General features: G+C 39.0%; 1 protein-coding gene across 4 annotated transcripts in view; it reads left to right on the top strand.

The window, feature by feature from the left end:
- PTPRB (protein tyrosine phosphatase, receptor type B) overlaps nt 1-20,538 on the top strand; it is a 141,858-nt gene that overhangs the window by 31,873 nt on the left and 89,447 nt on the right. For 3 of the 4 annotated variants that reach the window (XM_008066608.1, XM_008066609.1, XM_008066610.1), the window contains exons 1-2: nt 67-137; nt 534-807. In XM_008066608.1, the coding sequence (XP_008064799.1) occupies nt 84-137; nt 534-807 (328 nt within the window). In that variant the 5' untranslated portion in view covers nt 67-83. Of the gene's footprint in view, nt 1-66; nt 138-533; nt 808-20,538 lie in introns of those variants that run through there. The other variant, XM_008066607.2, reaches the window with a different exon arrangement.

The following is a 20,538-nucleotide window of genomic DNA, read 5'->3' on the forward strand; positions in this document are numbered from 1 at the left end:
TAAGCGCGCGCAACAGGTGACCCTCTCGGGCCGTCCCGTGCGCCGCCCCCTCTGTCCAGCCTGGGTCCCAACCCCTGAGCGCAATGCTGAGCCATGGAGCTGGGCCGGCCTTGTGGATCGCACTGACCCTGCTGCAGGTGAGTGGCCCCAGAAGGGGTCGGGGCCGTAGCGCCCCAACCTGCCCAGAACCAAACCCCCCACTCCGCTTTCCGGTTTCCCGGGTTGCGCTTCGGAGAGGGAGGTGGCGATACTTTTCCTGTCTCTTGGGAAGGTGACACTCTTCTGAGTCCCCACCCAGACTGACAGCTTGTCCTGTTGTCAAAGGCAAAAAAGCCACCTTCCCTCTCCAGCTGCTCCAGCCAGGACGAAAGTTGCCATCAGCCTCCCCCGCGGGCCTTTTCTCTAGCAGGAGGCCAAAGGGACAGACTGACACTGGGGGCGAGGGGTGAGTAGAGTTTGGGGAGATCACTGTGGACACGTACCTGGGCAGTCCAGACTGTCGGCTCACACTATTGTCTCTGATTCCTTTACAGACGGGACTGGCAGAGCCAGTGAGATGTAACTTCACTTTGACGGAGTCCAGAACCTCCAGTCGGTCCGTGTCTATCCAGTGGAGGATTTGGGGGCTGCCCTGTAACTTTAGCCTCATTTATAGCAGTGACACCTCGGGGGCCGCGTGGTGCCATCCTATCCAGATAGACAACACCACCTATGGATGTAACCTTAAAGATTTACAAGCGGGAACAGTCTATCACTTCAGGATTGTTTCTCTGGATGGAGAAGAGAAAACTGTGGTCTTGCAAACAGGTAAAGAGTGACAGGTGCAGTCTGATGGTCCAGTCACTCCTGACTGGGCCCTGCCTTTTCAAGCTGGTGTTTTCTTTGAGTTCCAGGCATACAAAAAATAAAGGTAAAAAATACCTGCAATGAATAAATGTTGACAAAGACATCTGGTCTCCCCATATTGGGCCAGACACAGCTTAGTTGACTTTCAGAGACTCCCTTAGTGCCACAAACAGCCCACTAGCCACTGAAAAGGAGAGGGGGGTGCAGCAAAGAGAAACTTTGGGCTGTGGAGGGAATTTGTTAAAGTGACTTGGTTTAAGCTTCTATTGCATTAAATTGTCAAACCCCTGAATAATTTTAAGTAAATGTTTTTAGAATAAATAATGGAAGTGCAATATTAGGTATATGCCTTTCCTCAACTTAGTTTTATTTTTGGAACCAAGACATTAAATCTCCGGGAATAGAAAAGAGCCATTCATAGGGAAAAATTCGAAAATCTCCCTGAAATGAGAGTACGAAAATTGTTATGCATCTCTTATATAACTAAAACAGTATTATATTAGAGAATGTCCTTCAATTACTCTACACCTCAAGCCAATTGTTTTTCTTATACTTTTAGTGACTCCTTCTATGTGTGTATGGTAAGAGTTTGCCTTTCTGGCCTCAGAGTGTTTGACTAGGTCATTCAAGTCTAAGTTCTTGCTAAGTGCCAACCACTTAGGTAGCAGCTGTTGTGTTCATTACATCATTTAATCCTCGGAGCCACCCTCAGATGTGCTCTAAATCATCTAACAACTTTGATGTTCTATGACTTCATTAGTCTTTGACATTATCTCTATTTGTTGTAGTAGCAAAGCCTTATTTTCATCCCAAAATTCACATTTAAGTTAAAAATACTAAAAGTCAAATTTAGAAATTCATTGTCGTTACCGTCCTTTCACATTTCGGCCTTGACAGGGTTCATTTCTTTTGCTGCAGTTCTTTGAAGAGGTGTGAGAACTTTGCGTTCAAAGGGCAGGCACAGCAGGATCAGGGAATTCAGCTGGTCTCATGTCACAAATCGGCCAAATATTAATTCTCTTATTTTTCAAAGACAAAATGTGTTATGCCCATTTACATCATTTGACTTACTTTAGATGAAGCTTTTAGATAATATCTGAGATTTTTCAGGAACTTACGCTGAAAGAAATCACTTGTTAAGAATCATTTTTTTTAAAAATATGGAATCGAGGAGAGACTGAAATCAACCACATAATTAGAACATTTTGCAGAAGTTTTAATGGCCAGATTTCTAGTCATAACATTGTTGGTTTGTTGATGTTTAAGGACAGTTCTGTGAACACACATATCACTAATACTGTGAAATGTATAACACAGAACTTCCAGATGTGTTAAGTACATTTGAAAAGACGTCTGGTCAACTAATGTGTCTGTTCAGTGGGGAAAAAGCAATTTTTAAAAATCGGTTGAGCTTTCAAAAATTTGACAAACAGCCGGGGTTTATGACTCAGCCTGTAATCCCGCGCTTTGGGAGGCTGAGGTGAGTGGATTGCCTGAGCCCGCAGGTTCGAGACCCGCCTGGGCAACTTGGTGAGACCTCATCTCTACAATAAATCAAAAAATTAGCTGGGCGTGGTAGCGCGCGCCTGTAATTCCAGCTGCTTGAAAGGCTGAGGCGGAAGGATCGCTGGAGCCCAGCAGGTCAAGGCTGCGGTGGCCGGGAGCGGCCACTGCACTCCAGTGTGGGTGACAGAGTGAGACTCCAACTCAAAAAAAAAAAAAAAAAAATTTACAAACAAAAGATGAAGACCCTTAAGAAGCAAGAATACAGTCGTTTAACCCAGAGAATTTACTTTTTGGAAAAATAATAATGGAGAAGGATTCACTGTGGATGCTACTAGTTAGAACAGACTTTGAGTTTAATTATGCAGGTAGATGTTTCAAGTCAAGAGGCACTTGTAAAATATAATAAATATTCACATTTTTTCTTAGAGATGAGAAAGCAGGAGTTTAGAAAAAAGATAAAAAAGCTCCCAAGTGGGAGGGACTTGAAAGAGGGTTGCCCAAATATTTGCATTTTATTGACCATATTGAGTAAAACAAGACTTCATCAGCATTCACAATGTGCAAGCATTCAAGGTTCTCATCATTTTTCTTAAGGAAGAGTTTTTACAGACACTCTTCACCATAAATTTTATGAACTTCAAGAGAAATGTGAAGAATGAAAATTGCAGGTGGTATTTGAATAATGATAAATTTTCCACACTTATTTGTATGATGGTTATTTAGGCTTTAAAAATGTTTAATTAAGGTATTTTAAAAATTATTTCAGGGAGGATTTTTTTTTAGTTGGTTGTTATTTATTTATTTGTCAGTAGTGCTTTCTATATTTTAAGGACATGTGTGAATTGTTCATTTAGTTAAAAGAAAGTACTAATATTCCTCTGTAATGGTTGCTAATCTATAGCAATGAGCTCCATAAATCATATATTATGGATTGCTGTTATTAAAGCAGCACCAACTAGTGTGTAATATTAAGCCTGAGACAAAACTTCAAAGAAAGTCATTGAAAATGTGTGTGCTTTCCTTATTCCGTTTTGCTTGTCTTAGTCTATAATAAAATGGAGTGAGAGTAAGTCATGATTTAGAGATATAGTAGTGACTTAAATGATATCTGTATCATTCCAAGTGTGATTTGTCTGATGATGATGATGATGATATTATTATTATTATTTTGAGTCAGAGTCTCATTCTGTTGCCCAGGCTGGAGTGTAGTGTCCTGCTCATGGCCATTGCAGCCTCTGCCTGCTAGGTTCAGGTGATCCTTCTGCCTCAGCTTTCCAAATAGCTAGAACCACAGGCGCACACCACCATGCTTGGCTAATTTTTTGATTTATTGTAGAGACAATGTCTCACTAGTTTGTCCAGGCTGGTCTCGAACCCCTGGGTTTAGGTAATCCTCTCACCTTGGGCTCCCAAAGTGCTGGGATTACAGACATGAGCCACCGTGCCTTGCCTGATTTTTTTTTCTTTAGAAATGGTCTAAAATAGCTATTTTGGTGTTGTGTAGACATGTTCTTAGGAATGAAAAAAAAATTAACTAAATGGGCAATAGTTCAGCAACAGTTTTCACTCCAGATTTAAAATCATAATTAAAAACATGTGGATGCAAATTCATTTCAGCAAACATTTATCAAGCATGATACTGCAGGAAACTATGCCAGGTAGTGACTGGTGAGCTTATAAAGACGATAAACAAAAATGGTCCCAGCCTTGTGGTCTTATGCAAAGGTGAGAGAAGGTCATGGTGAAGGTAGGGACAAGCCTTTATTACATCTTTCACTGATGGGGATTTTACCCTGCCTGGTGTATGCCATGCTTTCATAGCTGTAGAGGAGAAGATATTTGGCAATTTGCAATTTATCATTAAATGACCATTGCAATAAGGATATTCTTTGAAAACCAAATTATTTAGTTGTGAATTCACCAGAAATCAGATAATGAACATACCAGATATTGAATAACTTAGCACTTTAAAAAACTGTGTCCTCAGAGTCTTGAGCAGAGATCACAAACCAGTAGCCTCTGGGGATATTTAGGTGTCTGAATAACAGCTATATTTTGTTCATATAGTGTTTGTAAAAAATAATCAAGGTTATTTCACTGGTGATAAAAATTTAAAATGCACATAAAAACACAAATGTATGGACTATCTTAAAATATTGGAAGAGTTGGTAAAACTATTTCCCCAGAACTCTCTTGAGCTGAGTTTTAGCTGCTCCTTTTACTTACTAATTCACTGGAATACCACTCCATTTATTTCCTTGTCTGAATGTATTCTAAAGACATTTGAATTTGTGACTTCTACTTTAGCGTTTTCATTTGAACTTTTAGAGGATGTTTATTAGCCCAGCAATAAATAGGTTTTCAGTACCTAAAATTGCATCTAGTATAGTAGATGTTCCATAAATGTTGATTAAATGGATAGATGGGTGAATGAATGGGTGGATCTATAGATAGATGGATGGATGGATGGATAGATAGGTAGATAGATAGATAGATAGATAGAGGTATATATTAATGAATTGCATTAATATTTTAGTGAAAGAGTATAGATATATTAAAAATATGGTCTATTCTCTTTGGATTTACGAATAAGTTGCAGAGCCTAGGGAAATCATGTAGAGGTAGAGAACTTTACCTGTATAAAGAATATTTTAGTAGCATTTGCCCTCTTGTTAGTTTCAGTTACTTATTAATCAGTCTAGAAAATAAAAATTTAAAAAAGATTCTAGTTATTTTAATATGCTAATTTTCTTGTCTTTAATTTTTTTTTTTAATGTTTAGGGACTTTTATTATCAAATCACCATGTCAGCTATTATTTCCACTTTAAAATATTGTTCATTGTTTTACTTTCCCAGGGCTTCCATAACAAAATTTTATAGACTGGGTAGCTTAAACAACAGAAATTTATTTTCTCTCAATTCTGGAATCCAGAAGCCCAAGGTCAAGTTATTGGCAGATTTGGTTTCTTCTAGGCCTGTCCCTGGCTTGCAGATAGCCACCTTCTTGCTGTGTCCTCACATAGTCGTCCCTCTGTTTGTGTTGTCTGTGTAATCTCCTGATAAAGAAAAAAAAGGTGGTACATATTCACAATGGAATATTACACAGCCATAAAGAAGAACAAAATTATGGACTTCACAGTAACTTGGATGAATTTAGAGTCTATAGTACTCAGTGATTTATCACAGAAACAAAGAAGCAGATCCTGAACTTTTACCATAATACTATAAGAAAGGGACTGGCAGTAGCCAGAAACTGCCAGGGTGGTGAGGGCACGTAACATTAATAAGTGTACCTGATCTCAAACCAGGCAAAGTGGGGACCAAAGGGAGGCCCAAATTTTACTTGTACGATGACCATTTGTATACCTAATCCTGAATTGTACCCATCTTTAAAATAAAATAAATTAAAACAATACCAGTCACATTGGCTTAGGGCCCACTCTAATGAATCCATTTTAACTTAGTCACCACTGTAAAGACTCTATCTCCAAATATAATCACATTTTGAAGTAATAGGGTACAAGCCTATACCATATTAATTGTTGGGTACACAGTTCATCCAATAACATACAGTTTTAAACATGAGCCATTATAATATCTGTAAGTTACTTACATCAAAATGCCTTGTAGAACTTGTTATAAAAACATTTAATAGGTTTCTACCCCATATGGAATAAATTAGATTTTAAAAGGAACAGAGCTAAGGGAATCTGCATGTTAAGCAAATATAGTGTATCACTGCATACTGAAGTTCAAGAGCTATTGACATCATTTTTCTGTAATTCATTGGCATTAAGATTTTGGTGCCATTCTTCCTTATGTGTGATTAAATCTATAGTGCCTAGGAATAGTATTGTCTTTCCCAGGAAACAAAAAAATACTCTAATATTTGTCACGTGTTTTTATAGTATATAAAACACTTTTACCTATTGTATTTATTAGGTAAGCATATATGATATATTATTTTGACCATATCCTGTTTAGTGTTACCCTCATGGCAACCCAGTGGAGGGGATATTACAAAGGGGCAGGTTGCATTGTGGCTGAGGGTTGAGTTCTGAAGGCAGACTGTCTCCACTGCTTACTAGCCACGTTGTTTGGGTCAAGTTACTTAATTCCTCCTGAGCTGTTTCCTAATCTACAAAGTGGTGATAATAATAATAATGATAATGATGATAATGCCTACTGCATAGGGTTGTTAGGAGGGCTTCTTTGATTTGTACATAAAATCTGAAATAGTTTTTGTCACATACTAAGTGTGAGGTAAACTTACTATTATTACTTTCTGGTTGGAGATGAGATTGATCCTCATAAGAACTAACTAATAATTTTCACAAATCCACATGGCTGTTATATGATACAGCCAAAACTTGAATCCTAGTTTACTGGCTCCAACTCCAATATTCTTTCCACTACTTGACAGAAAGGATTTTATTTTAAAATTGGAATTCTTTTTTTTTTCAAATTACCACATATTTTGCTATTACTTTCCAAGTCAATTTTTTAAAAGGACAACATACGTTATAAAATATTTTAAATCGGCCAGGATCGGTAGCTCAGCCTGTAATCCCACACTTTGGGAGGCCTTGGTGAGTGGATTGCCAGAGCCCGTGGGTTCGAGACCCGCCTGGGCAACTTGGCGAGACCTCATCTCTACAATAAATCAAAAAATTAGCCAGGCGTGGTAGTGCGCACCTGTAGTTCCAGTTACTTGGAAGGCTGAGGTGGAAGGATCGCCGGAGTCCAGCAGGTCAAAGCTGCGATGGCCGGGAGCGTGCCACTGCACTCCAGTCTGGGCGACAGAGTGAGACTCCAACTCAAAAACAAAATAAAAATAAAAATAAAATATTTTAAATCTGTATGTACTTAGCTTACACAGGGTGGGATAATGATTAAATATATGTTTTAGTGTGAAGAAATTGTGAGCCACTATTGATTTTTGATTGTGTTAAACTCTTGGTGACGACTTCAATATTTAGCAATCTGCTAATTGAAGTCTATATATTTCCATTTTAAGATCAAGCTAACCTACCTATATGGAATGAACCAGCCCAGTTCTCTGAAATTGATCTTTATTTGTGTGCCCAGAAATACTCCTCTATTAGCCTTACTTTTATTGGTGGGCATGTCTTTCTACACATTAGCTAGAAAGAAATAAAAACTAATTTTTCCAGGCATAATGAGAGAAGAACAAAGAAAAATTGTTTTCCTTTTCACTCCCAGACACCAACTTGCTGGAATCCCCCTGAAGAATAAAGGATAATTCTTAAACCTTTCTGACCTTGTAGGAGAAGTCAAGTCCATTCTGTATGTATGGATGGATGTAAATTAAGATGTATGTAAAATACGATATGCAACTAAAATGAACATGGTAGATACACATATAGATTTCCAGGAATTTTTGTTTTCTATTTTGTGTTTTCTTCCTTTTGTATGGGAAAACTCAAAAACATAGAAAAGTAAAAAGGGTGGTATAATGAACTACCATGTACTCATCAACCTATCTTCAATAATTACCAATGTATGACCAATCTTGTTTTATCTATTTCTCCACCCACCGCACGTCATTTTGATACAATCCAAGTCATCATCATCTAATTTTCTCTGAAAGATAAGGAGTTTTTAACATGACTACAGTATCATTTTCATACATAGCATTAACAAGAATTACTTAGCATCTAAATGTCCAGGTTTGGAAGTATACATCAAGGGATAGCTCATGAATTTCTACATAAGAGGGCTTTGGGGAAGCAATCTGATTAGAAGAGGAGAGGCCAGGGGACTTCCTCTTCTTCCTTTGTATGGAAACTCATACAAAATTCTTGGTTCCATTTATGTGGAAGTTTAGATACTACTGAAGAAACCTCAGTTGACATCAAGGAGTTGGGATGAAACTAATGAAGAACATCATGAGGATGTAGTGCAGCATTCTCTATAAGTTGTCTGGGTTCCTTTGATGCTAACATGATTCTCTAACATTCACTAGAAGTGAGCTTCTCAGTGCTTTAGCTTAAACGTCTCTCTCCACTCTACAAGATCCTCTCTTCTTCCCGATTTTTAAGTCCTACTTGACCTTCCAAACTTGTTCAAGTTTCCTTCCTTAATGAAGCCCACCTCTAAGACTTCAGCCCTTGGATATCATTCTTCATTTTGCATATTTAGCATTGATGTTGACCTACATTACAATTTACTTTTATTTTTATTTTTTGAGTCACAGTCTTGCTCTGTCGCCCAGGCTGGAGTGTAATGGCATGCTCCCGGTCACCGCAGCCTCGACCTGCTGGGCTCAGGTGATCTTTCCACCTCAGCCTTCCAAGTAGCTGGAACTACTGGCGCATGATGCCACGCCCGGATAATTATTTGATTTATTGTAGAGATGAGGTCCCACCAAGCTGCCCGGGCTGGTTTTGAACCCGTGGGTTCAGACAATCCTCTCACCTCAGCCTCCCAAAGTGCTGGGATTATAGCCGTGAGCCACTGCACCCGGCCTCTATATTACTATTAACAGCAAAATAAACAGCAATACTCCTACCAAGTACCACTTACTGAGTGCACACTGTGCACTAGGGGCTGCATTTAACCCTTTATCTCCATTTCTTTTTAACACTTACAATTCTGTAGAGTAGGGATGAGCCCCATTTGATAAATGAAGAAAGAGGATAAATGAGATTAAGCAGCTTGCCTAAAGCTACCCTCGTAGTAAGTGGCAGTGTTGGAAACTGAACCCAGGTTTGAGTCTAACATCAAAGTTCGCCTCCTTATAATTCATCTTCTGCTTACTCTATTCATATATATCTTAACTCCTGAGTAGACTGTGCATTCTCAGAGTACATGCCTCGTGCTTAATATGATAAGCTACAAAGTAACATGGCAGCCTGATGCAGATTAAAACTGCTTTAATTTTCCTTTCAAGACTGCTAAAACTTTAAAACTTCCTTAATGGCTGGTTTTTGTTGTTTTTTTTTTTTTTTTTTGAGTCAGAGTCTCACTCTATCGCCCAGGCTGGAGTGTAGTGGCACGCTCATGGTCACCCCAACGTCAACCTGCTGGGCTCCTGCAATCCTTCTGCCTCAGTCTTCCAACTAGCCAGAACTACCAGCTTGCACTACCATGCCTGGCTAATTTTTTGATTTATTGTAGAGACGAGATCTCGCCAAGTTGCCTGGGCTGGTCTTGAACCCCCGGACTCAGGCAATCCACTCACCTCAGCCTCTCAAAGTGCTGGGATTACAGGCTGAGCCACCACACCCAGCCAGGGGCTGAAGTTTTTATCGAGTGCATAAAGATATTAAATCTAATGCACAGCAATCTGATATATCAGCATAACACAGTGCATTACCTATAAAGCAAGCCAGAAAATGGGCTACAAACAGCAACAATAACAAAGTAAGAGAAATTACCACTCTAGAAATATATTTAATTAACTGGAGGTTGTGAACAATTCCTTTTCCATGTGGTTTATCTTCTCATTTTCAAAAACCTGCACCAAGGGATGGTTTGGGCTTTTTACCCCACCCTCACCCTGATTGCCACCAGAAAACCTCCAATTATTTTATATGAACAGTGATGTTTATTCCATTTCATGTAAAGTGCTACATAAATGCAGCTTCTAGTCAATTCTCCTAACTGCTTTAATTAGAATGGTATCTGTAAAGATACAGAAACTGACTCTGAAATGACTAAAAAGCCCTGTTGGAGTAGAATGAGACAGCGGCAAAAGATATAGTTGGAAAGAGGGGACGGTGTCCAGTTGGAGAAGACCTTGAGTGCGTAGGAAAAAACTTACACTTTATACCGAGATGGAAACTTATACAAAATTCTTGGTGCTTCGAGAGGGATGAAGATGATACATGGAAGAGATGTACACACAAGTTATTTGGGGTGGAAGAAAGACAGAAAATAAGGAAAATACCTAGAAAAGTGTCAAAGTAATCTAGCACAAAATGATGGGACTTCAGGTAAAAGCAATACAATTAGGGGAAAAGGGAACAGGCAAGAAAAGCATTATTTTTAGAAAGGAAACTTTCAAGGCCCCAGAATTAGAGTTAGCTGTCCTTACTGTTGTTATTCATTTTGACTATGCTACAATATCCAAAACAATATCTGAAAAATTCTATAAATGTATCTTTTTCCATAGTCATCTATTTTCATTTTCTGTCATTACACTGAATATTCAATTTGTGACATCATTTCCCACACTAGGACAACTGAGGTGTGATAGAACCATTTGGAGCCAGGTATTAAAAGCTCAGCTAAAATACCTGTGCCCTATCCAACATGAGCAAGCCATTCAATGTCCCTGAGCCCCTATTCCAACAGAGAAAGCACGTTGTAAACTGTCACATCCTACACAGATATAATGTGGTGCTAGTAGGTCTCCAAGAAAAGCTTTTGGCACTAACCCATAAATAGGCTTCATTTTGTTATAAGGTTGAATTTATTTCTAAAATACAATCATTACAAATTCTTTTTTTTTTCTTTTCTTTTAATTTTATTGCATTTTAAAGTTGTGGGGTACAGGTCAGGATTGTGTACATAAGTGGTTTAGGTACAGGTGAAGTTTTGGACCTCACATTGGCCCTTGCTTCACATGGATTAGGATGTCACCTTATTGATGTTTTGTGTTCCCCCGCCCCTGGCAGTGTCCCACTACTGCCAATCCCTTTTTAATAGTGTTATCATAGGCATTCAGGGTCCACTTATGAGTGAGAACACGTGGTACTCAGTTCTTTGTTTCTGTGATAGATCACTGATGATAAGACTCTAAATCTTCCAAGTTGCTGCAAAGTCCATGACTGGGTCCTTCTTTATGGCTGTATAATATTCCGTAGCATATATGTACCACTTTTTTTTTTTTGAGTCGGAGTCTCACTCTGTCAGTCAGGCTGGAGTGCAGTGGCACACTCATGGCAACCACAGCCTGCACCTGCTGAGCTCAAACGATCCTTCCACTTCAGTTTTGCAAGTAGCTGGAACTATAGGCACATGCCACGACACTGACTAATTTTTATTTATTTATTTATTGTAGAGGTGAGGTCTTGCCATGTTGCCCAGGCTAGTCTCAATCCCGTGGACTTAGGCAATCCTCTTGCCTCTGCCTCCCAAAGTGCTGAGATTGCAAGCATGAGCCACCACGCTTGGCCACGTTTTTTTAATCCAGCCCTGTTTCAATGCGCAGCACAGTTGGTACCCTGTTTTTGCTAGTGTGGATAGTGCTGCAATACACATGCTTACACAGGTATCTTTTTTGTAGAATAATTTGAGTACCTCTGGGTATATTCCCAGAAGGAGGATTTCTGGGTCATGTGAAAGGTCAATTTCTAGTTCTTTTAGAAATCACCATACTGTTTTCCATAGAGGTTGAATTAGTTTGCACTCCTACTATCAGTGTAGAAGTGTTCCCTTTTCTCTGCATCATTGTCAACTTATGTTGTTTTAGTGATGACCAGTCTTACTGGAGTTAGTTAGTATCTCAGTGTGGTTTTGATTTGCATTTCTCTGATGATTAGTGAGACTGCACATTTTTTCATGTATTTATTGGCTGCTCGTATATCTTCTTTTGAGAAGGGTCTATTCATGTCTTTTGCCCATTTTTTAATGGGACAGTTTGCTTTTTTTCCTTTTGGCACATTTGAGTTTCTTGTAGATCCTGGATGTTAGGTCTTTGTCAGATATATAGTTAGTAAATATTTTTTCCCATTCTGTGGGTTCTCTTGATGGTTTCTTTTGCTTTTCAGAAACTTTTCAGTTTGATGAGGTCCCACTTGTCTATCTTATCTCTTATGGCATGGGCATCTGAGGATTTGATCAGGAATTGATGGCATAAGGGTGTCTCCTGCATTTTCTAGGATTCTTATAGTTTGAAGTTTTACATTTTGGTCTTTGATTCATTTGAAGTTGATTTTTGTGTATGGTGATAGGCAGGGGTCCTGTTTCATTCTTCTGCATGTGGTCAATGAGTTTTTCTAGTACCATTTACTGAATAGATTCTTCTCTCCTCAGTGGTTGTTGGTGGAGGCTTTGTCGAAGATAAGTTGGTTGAGAAATTGAGGTTTTGCTTCCAGAATCTCTATTCTGTTTCATTGGTCTATATGCCTGTTCTGGTATCAATGCTAGGCTGTTTTGATTATTGTAGAATTATAATAAAGTTTAAAATTTGGGTGTGTGATACCCCCTGCTTTTTTTTTTTTTTTTTTTTTTTTTGCTGAGGATTGCTTTGGCTGTTCTTGGTCATTTTTATTTCCTTATGAATTTCTGTATTGTTGTTTCCAGGTCTAGGAAGAATGATGAGGGTAACTTAATGGGTATTGCATTGAATCTGTAGATTGCCTTTCGTGGATGGACATCTTAACAATGTTGATTCTTCCAATCTTTGAGCAGAAACATTTTCCCATTTGTTTGTGTCTTCTTTGATTTCTTTGAAAATTATTGTGTAGTTTTTGTTTTAAAGGTCTTTCATTTCTCTGGTTAGGAAGATGCCAAGGTATTTCTTTTTCTTTTTCTTTTTTTTTTTTTTTTGCGTAAATGGGAGTGTTTTTATTTGGTTCTCTGCCTGTTTGTTGTTGGTGTATAAAAATGCAACTGTTTTTTGCATGTTGATTTTATACCCTTAGACTTTGCCAAAGACCTTCATCAGTGCAAGGAGGTTTTGGACAGATTCCCTTGGGTTTTCCAGGTATAAGATCATATTGTCCACAAAGAGGGCTAGCTTAACTTCCTCTTCCTATTTGGATATCTCTGATATCCAAATTGTCTGATTGCTCTAACTAGGACTTCCAATACCATGTTGAACAGGAGGGGTGAAAGTGGGCAGCTTTGTCTTGCTCCAGTTTTCAGGGGAAATGCTTCCAATTTCTGTCCATTTAGTAATATGTTGACTGTGGGTTTATCATAGATGGCTTTTACTATTTCGAGGTATGTTCCCTCTATACCTAGGTGTTCAAGGGTTTTTATCAAAGTGAATGCTGGATTTTGTCAAAATTCTTTTCTGCATCTAATGATATAATCATGTGATTTTTATTTTTTACACGTGCCAATGTATTTAATTACATTTATTTCCTGCAGATGTTAAATCAGTCTTGAATCCCAGGGATGAAGCCTACTTGGTCATGGTGGATAATTTTTGAGATATGTAGTAGGATCCGATTTTCTAGAATCTTGTTGAGAATTTTTTGCATTTATGTTCATCAGGAATCTTGACCTATAGTTCTCTTTCTTAGTTGGGTCTTTGTCGGGTTTGGATAATAGTGTGATGTTGGCTTTATAAAATGATTTAGAGAGAGTTTCATCTTTCTCAAATGCCTGGAATACTTTCAATAGGATTGATATCAGCTCCTCCTTTTATGTTTTGTAGAATTCCACTGGAAAGTTGTCTGGTCTAGGGCTTTTTTTTTTTTTTTTTTTTTTTGTAGTTTTTGTAGTTTTCAATTTCCTGGGTTGTTATTGTTCTATTTAGGGTCTCTATTTCTTCTTGTTTCAACCTTGGGAGATTATGTGATGTCAGAAAGTATTCCATTTCATTTAGGTTTTCAAATTTGTTCCCATACAAATGTGCATAGTAATCTCTGATAATCTTTTGCATTTCTTTGGAGTAGTTGTGACTTGAACTTTTGTGTTTCTGATTGTGTTTATTTGGGCTTTTTTTCCTCTTTTTCTTGGTCAGTCTGGTTAGGAGTCTGTCAGTCTTGCTTATCCTTTCAAAGAACCAACTTTTTGTTTCATTGATTTTTTTCTATGATATTTTTGTCTTCTATGTCCCATATTTGGACTTTTACTTTTGTGATCTGGATTCTTCTGCTGAAGTTAGAGTTTTAGTGGCCTTGCATTTCCCATTCCCTTAGGTGATTTGTTTTGCTGTTGACTTGTGATCTTTCTATTTTGTTGGTATGCATTCATAGAGATATAAATTCCCCCTCTTAATACTGCTTTCATGGTTTTCCAGAGGTTTTGGTAAGATGTGCCTTTGTTTTCATTTGTTTCCAAGAAGTCTTTTAATTTCTGTTTTGATTTCTGTGTTAACCCAGGAGTTGTTCAACATTGTGCTGTTTAGTGTCCATGTCTTTGTGTTTTGGGGGGGAATTTTGTTGGTGGCAATATTTATTTTTATTCCACTGTGGTCTGAAAAGGTTCATGGTAGTATTTTGATCTTATGGAGCTTGTTTATGCTTGATTTTGACCAAGGATGTAGTCAGTCTTGGAGTACATTCCATGTGATGATGAGTAGAATTTATATTCCATGATTGTTGGGTGGAGTATCTTGTAACTACCTATTAAGTCCATTTGGTCAAGTGTCAAGTTAAGGTTCCAGATCTCCTTATTGATTTCTTTGCCTCGGTGATTATCTAGGCTTGTTAGTGGTGGTATTTAAGTCCCCAGTTATGATAGTGTTAGAGTCAATATCCTTTTTTAGTTTGCTTAGTGGTTGCTTTATAAACCCAGGTGCTCCCGTGCTGGGTGCATATATATTTATGATGGATATTTATTGTTGATAGATTGAACCTTTTATCATTATGTAATGTCCTTCCATATAATTTTTAATTTTTGAGAGCTTGAAGGTTGTTTTGTCTGATATTAAAATCACAACTCCTGCCTTCTTTTGTTTTCCATTTGCCTGAATTTTCCATTTGCCTGAATGTTTGTTTTCTATCCTTTAACTTTGAGTCTGCAGGTGTCCTTTGTAATAAGATGTGTTTTCTGGAGGCAAAATACTGTTGGGTTATGTTTTTTTAATCCAGTTTGCCATTCTATGTCTTTTTAGTGGTGCATTTAATCCATTGATGTTCAGGCTGATAATTGAAATGTGAGAGTTTATCCCTGTCATGAGGCTCTTATAAACCTGTTTTGTTTTCTTTTAACTTGTAGGCTGATATGATATATGTGTGTGTTTTCAATTTTACAGTCATGAAGTATGTTGTGTTATTCTATTTTCCTCCATTTTTGGAAAGTACGTGGTTGTTCTTTTTTTTTTTTTTTTTCCTTTTTTCTTGTGCTTGATATCTTCTTAAGAGTCTCTTATAGAACTGATCTGGAAGTGGTATAATCTTTTAGGGATTGAATGTCTGGGAAGGATCTTAATTATCCATTGCTGATGAAGATGAGCTTAACTGGGTAGGAAATTCTTTGTTGAAATAGATTATCTCTGAGGAATTTGAAAATTGGACTGTAGTCCCTTCTAGCTTGAAGTGTTTCTGCTGATAAGTCTGCTGCTATTCTGATTGGTCTTCCCCGGTAGATAGTCTGACCTTTCTCTCTTGTTGCCTTTAGGATTTTTGTCATTTATACCTACTTTGTGTAGGCAAATTACTATGTATCTAGGGCTTGGTCTCATTTGATGTCTTGTGGGTGTTCTTTGAATCTCTTGTGTTTGGATGATCACATCTCTGCTGAAATGGGGAAGTTTTCCTTAGATAACATCCTTGAATACTTGTTCCAAGGTATTCTCCATTTCCCTTTCTTCTTCTGGGATACTCAGGTGTAAATTTGGCCTCCTGATACAGTTGCATATTTCCTGGAGGCTTTGCTCTTTCTTTCTGAGTTTTCTTCTGTTTTTAACAGATCAGGTTAATTCCACATTTTGGTCTTCAAGCTCTAAGATTCTTTCTTCTGCTTGATTGATTCTGCTTTCCATGCTTGTCATCTTGTTATTTGTTTCTTGGATAAAGATTTTATGGCCAAAATCTCTGTTACAAGTTCTTTCAGTGTAGTATGTTTCTTTCTTGAGTCTTATTCACTCTTTCCTTCCATTCCCTAATCCCTGTTGTATTCTGGGGCAAACCGTTGATGATTTCCATTGTTTGGATTCTGAGGTGTGTTTTTTGGGTATTGCCTCTTTGGTACACTGGGATTTACCTGTGTTCTTCTATTGATTTTTCCTCATTTGTGACTGATCTCTTTCTTTTCTCTTTAATTCCTTTATTCAGTAGTAGTGGGCAGGGCTTTCACTTCTGTTGTTTTCTCAGCCCTCTATTCTACCCTGATCAGAGCGTCTGAATTTGTTCTTTTTTGAAACAGGGTTGGGGATGGGAAGCTGTGCTGTTTCTTGTAGTTTTAAGAGTTGAATAAGGTGGAAGATGAATTGACTGGGGTATGGAACTCCTAAGACCTACTCCTCACCACCACTCTATATGCAATAGGTATGTGTGTGTACCCCCCGAGCCCAAGATAAAAATAACAGCAATGAGGATAACAGAGAAAAGTAGAATGGACAAAAATAATAAAAATTAAAATAAACCACAGAAAAACAAAAGCAAAAACAAGAACAAAAAAAATGTAAAAAGAATGCAAACAAAAACTAAAACAACAGAAAAGAAAACACACACAAAAACAAAAAACAGGAAAACCAAGCACACATGCACACACACAACAAAAAGCAGAAGAAGAAGAAAAGTCAGGAGAGGAATGGAAGTCAAGCACTTACACACACATTCACACACACTAAACCAAACAAAAGAAGAACAAAACAAAAAAAGAGGGGAATGCAAATTGAGCACCCCCCCCACACACACACACACTAAACCAAAACAAAAGAATTTTTTTAAAGAGGGAAAAAAGTCGGACTCGGTGGCTCAGCCTGTAATCCCGTGCCTTTGGGAGGCTGAGGTGAGTGGATTGCCTGAGCCCATGGGTTCGAGACCCGCCTGGGCAGCGAGACCTCATCTCTACAATAAATCAAAAAATCAGCCGGGCGTGGTAGCGCATGCCTGTAATTCCGGCTACTTGGAAGGCTGAGGCGGAAGAATTGCCGGAGCCCAGCAGGTCGAGGCTGCGGTGGCCGGGAGCAGCCACTGCACTCCAGTCTGGGTGACAGAGTGAGACTCCAACTCAAAAAAAAAATAAAAAAAGAATAAAGAGGGGGAAAAAAGGAGATAATGCAAATTGAACCCTTGCACACACATTCTCACACACACACATACTAAACCAAAACAGAAGAATCAAAAAAGAATTTAAAAAGAATTTCTGGGCACCAACCGCCCTCTTCTGGCTGGTTCTGTAATTACTCCTCTCAGCTGTTCACAGGCAAATCGATCTATCCTCCATAGGTTCATTCATGATCTATGGGGCTACAGGCTCATTCACAATCTCCCTGGTTTGTGGCCCTGGGTGGAGGAGGGGGCAGTGGTGGTAGGTGTGGCATCAATCTTCCCCTCTTACTTTCGTAAGGTCAGGGAGATCCCCTCTGGTGTGGAGGGGTGGGATTGTCTCCCCCCGAGGTGCTGGCAGAGTATGTGCCAACCAGTCTTATCCCAGAGTAGAGTGTTGCTAGTACAGCCACTGTCCAGGCTCCACCTGGGTTCATTCCTCTCAGTTGTGCCCCAGCCATGTGGGTCTGACGATCAGAGGATTGCTGGGAGGACGGGGTTGGGTCAGCCTAGGACTCACTGCTGATCTCTCAGGGGTCTTCTTTGTCCCTTTCTGGTCACATTCTTTGTCCCACAACTGGATTAGGATAAGGGGCGGGATACCTGATTCTCAACACCCATCCTGTCCCTCTGAAGTTTCTGCTTTGGGGATATTCACTCTGGGTAATGATCAACCTCTAGTAGTTAACCCACTAGTCACAGAGAGCAGGTCTGTTGTTCCATGGTGAGCAAGCTGGAGCACTTCCCTCCCCAGTTTCCAAGATGGTGGTGGGGTGCCAGTTTCATCTTCTCCAGTGCTCACTGCACTCCCTCTGCAGCCCTTGCTGACAGTGTCCGACCTGGTGCTGTGGTGGTCAGGCAGTCTGGCCACAGCTGTTACTCCCAGCAGCTTCTCCCTGGGAAAAGGTTTGTTGATTTTAGAAAATGGTGCCAGCTTTCTCCATCCCAGGAGAATTAGGGTCCAAGCAGAGCAGCTGACGACACCAGCTGCTTCACCAGGATAGCCCTGGCCACTTGCTTCCTGGTCCCCCATTCAGTCAGCCACTCACATGCCACTTACAGACACGCATGTAAATTCATCCATATACTCTCACCTCACACAGGGACTCGCATAGTCCGACTGACTCTGCCACCATCTTTTTCTCCCTCCAATCATTTCAAATTCTAAACAGTCTAGAAATACCTGTATCGATAAATGCTAATGTTTTCATGACCATGCTCTAGAAAAAAAAATGAGAAGTAAATGTTACTTGCATTATAAATACAGCTTTCTGTCTCTTTGTAAGTCACATTTAAGACACAGGGTATCACTATGTTGCCCAGGCTGGAGTGCAATGGCTATTCACAGGCATAACCATGACTCACTGCAACCTCGAACCCCTGGGCTCAAGTGATCCTCCTGCCTCAGTTTCTCAAGTAGCTGGGATACAGGCATATGCCAACATTCCCAACTTCCTACGTCACCTCTTTTTTTAAAAAAAGAAAGATAGCATTTATTTTAGTTCAGAAATTTTGCCAAAATCTGTCTTTTCCTTTGAGAACAGAAAAATTGAGTTGCTGTCAAGGCTGGTTATGGAATTCTGGGGCTTTCTGGTGCTGATATAATCATTCACATATATAAGATGAATAGTATAGAACTTTCCTGTTGGCATTCCACAGTTCAGGTCTGTCTCGTGCCTTAAATGAATGACTAATGATAAATATTGATCAAGATTAAGTATTGATGTATGGTTTTTGACAGTTCTCATACTTAGTAACACTTTACTGACTACTATGTGTATGAGAGGGAAAACGAGAGAGGCTATAAATGCACACGGGCGTGCATTGTTAACTCTAACCATCAATATAAGCTATTTAAGTCAAGGAGGCTTTTCTAATTATGTATGGTCTGTCATATGATTAGAAGATAACAGGTATATGACTAAGTTTTCAAGTAGCAATAAAAATTTACCTCATTCTTCCTCTCTCTCTCTCTCCCTCTCTCTCTCTATATATACACACACACATATATATACACACATTTGTACACACACATACATTTATGAAATTAACACCCCTGATTATCTAATTTGTATTCAACAAAATATTGAAAACAATGTTTAAATGCAGCAGAGGCTGGGTGTGGTGACTCATGCCTGTAATCCCAGATGATTGCTTGAACCCAGGAGTCCGAGACTAGCCTAGGCAACATAGCGAGACCTTGTCTCTACATAAACTCAAAAATTAGCTAGGTGTGGTGATACGCATCTGTAGTCCCAGTTCATCAGGAGGCCATGGCAGAAGGATCACCTGAGCCCAGGAATTTGAGACTGTGGTGAACCATGATCATGCCTCTGCACTCCAGCCTGGGTGACAAAGTGAAACCTCAACTCAAAAAAGTGAAAATAAAAAAAGTTTTTAAGCCGTAAGTGCAGCAGAGTTTTTACTGGGTTTAAATTGAGAAATCTGAAAACTTTTTTATTTCTGCATGCATAGCAATAGTGGACAACTGCCAACAAAGGGCTTTATCACAGTATAAATGGGGTTTTAAGTGTTTGTTTCCAGTGTGGGTTCTCGCAGCCCAGGCACTTCCCAGTCTCATTGTTCCTTTGTTCTAGCGGATGTACAAAGGATTGACTGTTTTGTTTTCTGGTTCAGAGAGATTAGATAAAGTCTGCATTTCTGAACTTCACTCTCCAGGCACGCAACCTTAAAGTTCATTTTCTATGGCTCATATTTTGCAGATTATATATGTTTAGATTACATGGATTATAATATCATTTTCTTTAGCTTTTATCTGACTTGGTAATAGAATAGATGACAGAATTGAGCCCTTTAGAACTATCACTGGAAGCAGCTGTTTCATTCGTGTCCTTAAAATGCCACTTCAGCAAAAGTGCATCATCTCAGTTGGGGACATCAGCGCTGTTCTTGAGTTTTGTTGGCTATTAGAATCTCATAGTCTCTTCCATATCTTCTTACTTCTCAAACCTACCTTGGAATGTAGATATTATTATTATTCTCTCAGGCAGATGGGAAAATGTAGCCTTACAGAGGTTAAGTAACTTGCTCAAAATCTCATGACTGATAAGTTTTGGAGCCAAGATTTGAATTTAGTTCTGACTTCAATATCCCACACTCTCTAGCATTACATCTCATTGCTTCTCCAGCAATATCTTCTACTAATTATAATGATGATGATAATCATAGCTAACACTGAGCAGTTACTACATGTCAGACAATAATTTTTTTTGAGCTGGACTCTCACTCCATCGCCCAGGCTGGAGTACAATGGTACACTCACGGCCACCCCAGTGTCAACCTGATGGGCTCCAGTGATCCTTCTGCC

This window comes from Carlito syrichta, unplaced genomic scaffold (genome assembly GCF_000164805.1).
Source record: "Carlito syrichta isolate Samal-C Ts95f unplaced genomic scaffold, Tarsius_syrichta-2.0.1 Scaffold309041, whole genome shotgun sequence".
In the NCBI taxonomy this organism is placed as follows: domain Eukaryota; kingdom Metazoa; phylum Chordata; class Mammalia; order Primates; family Tarsiidae; genus Carlito; species Carlito syrichta.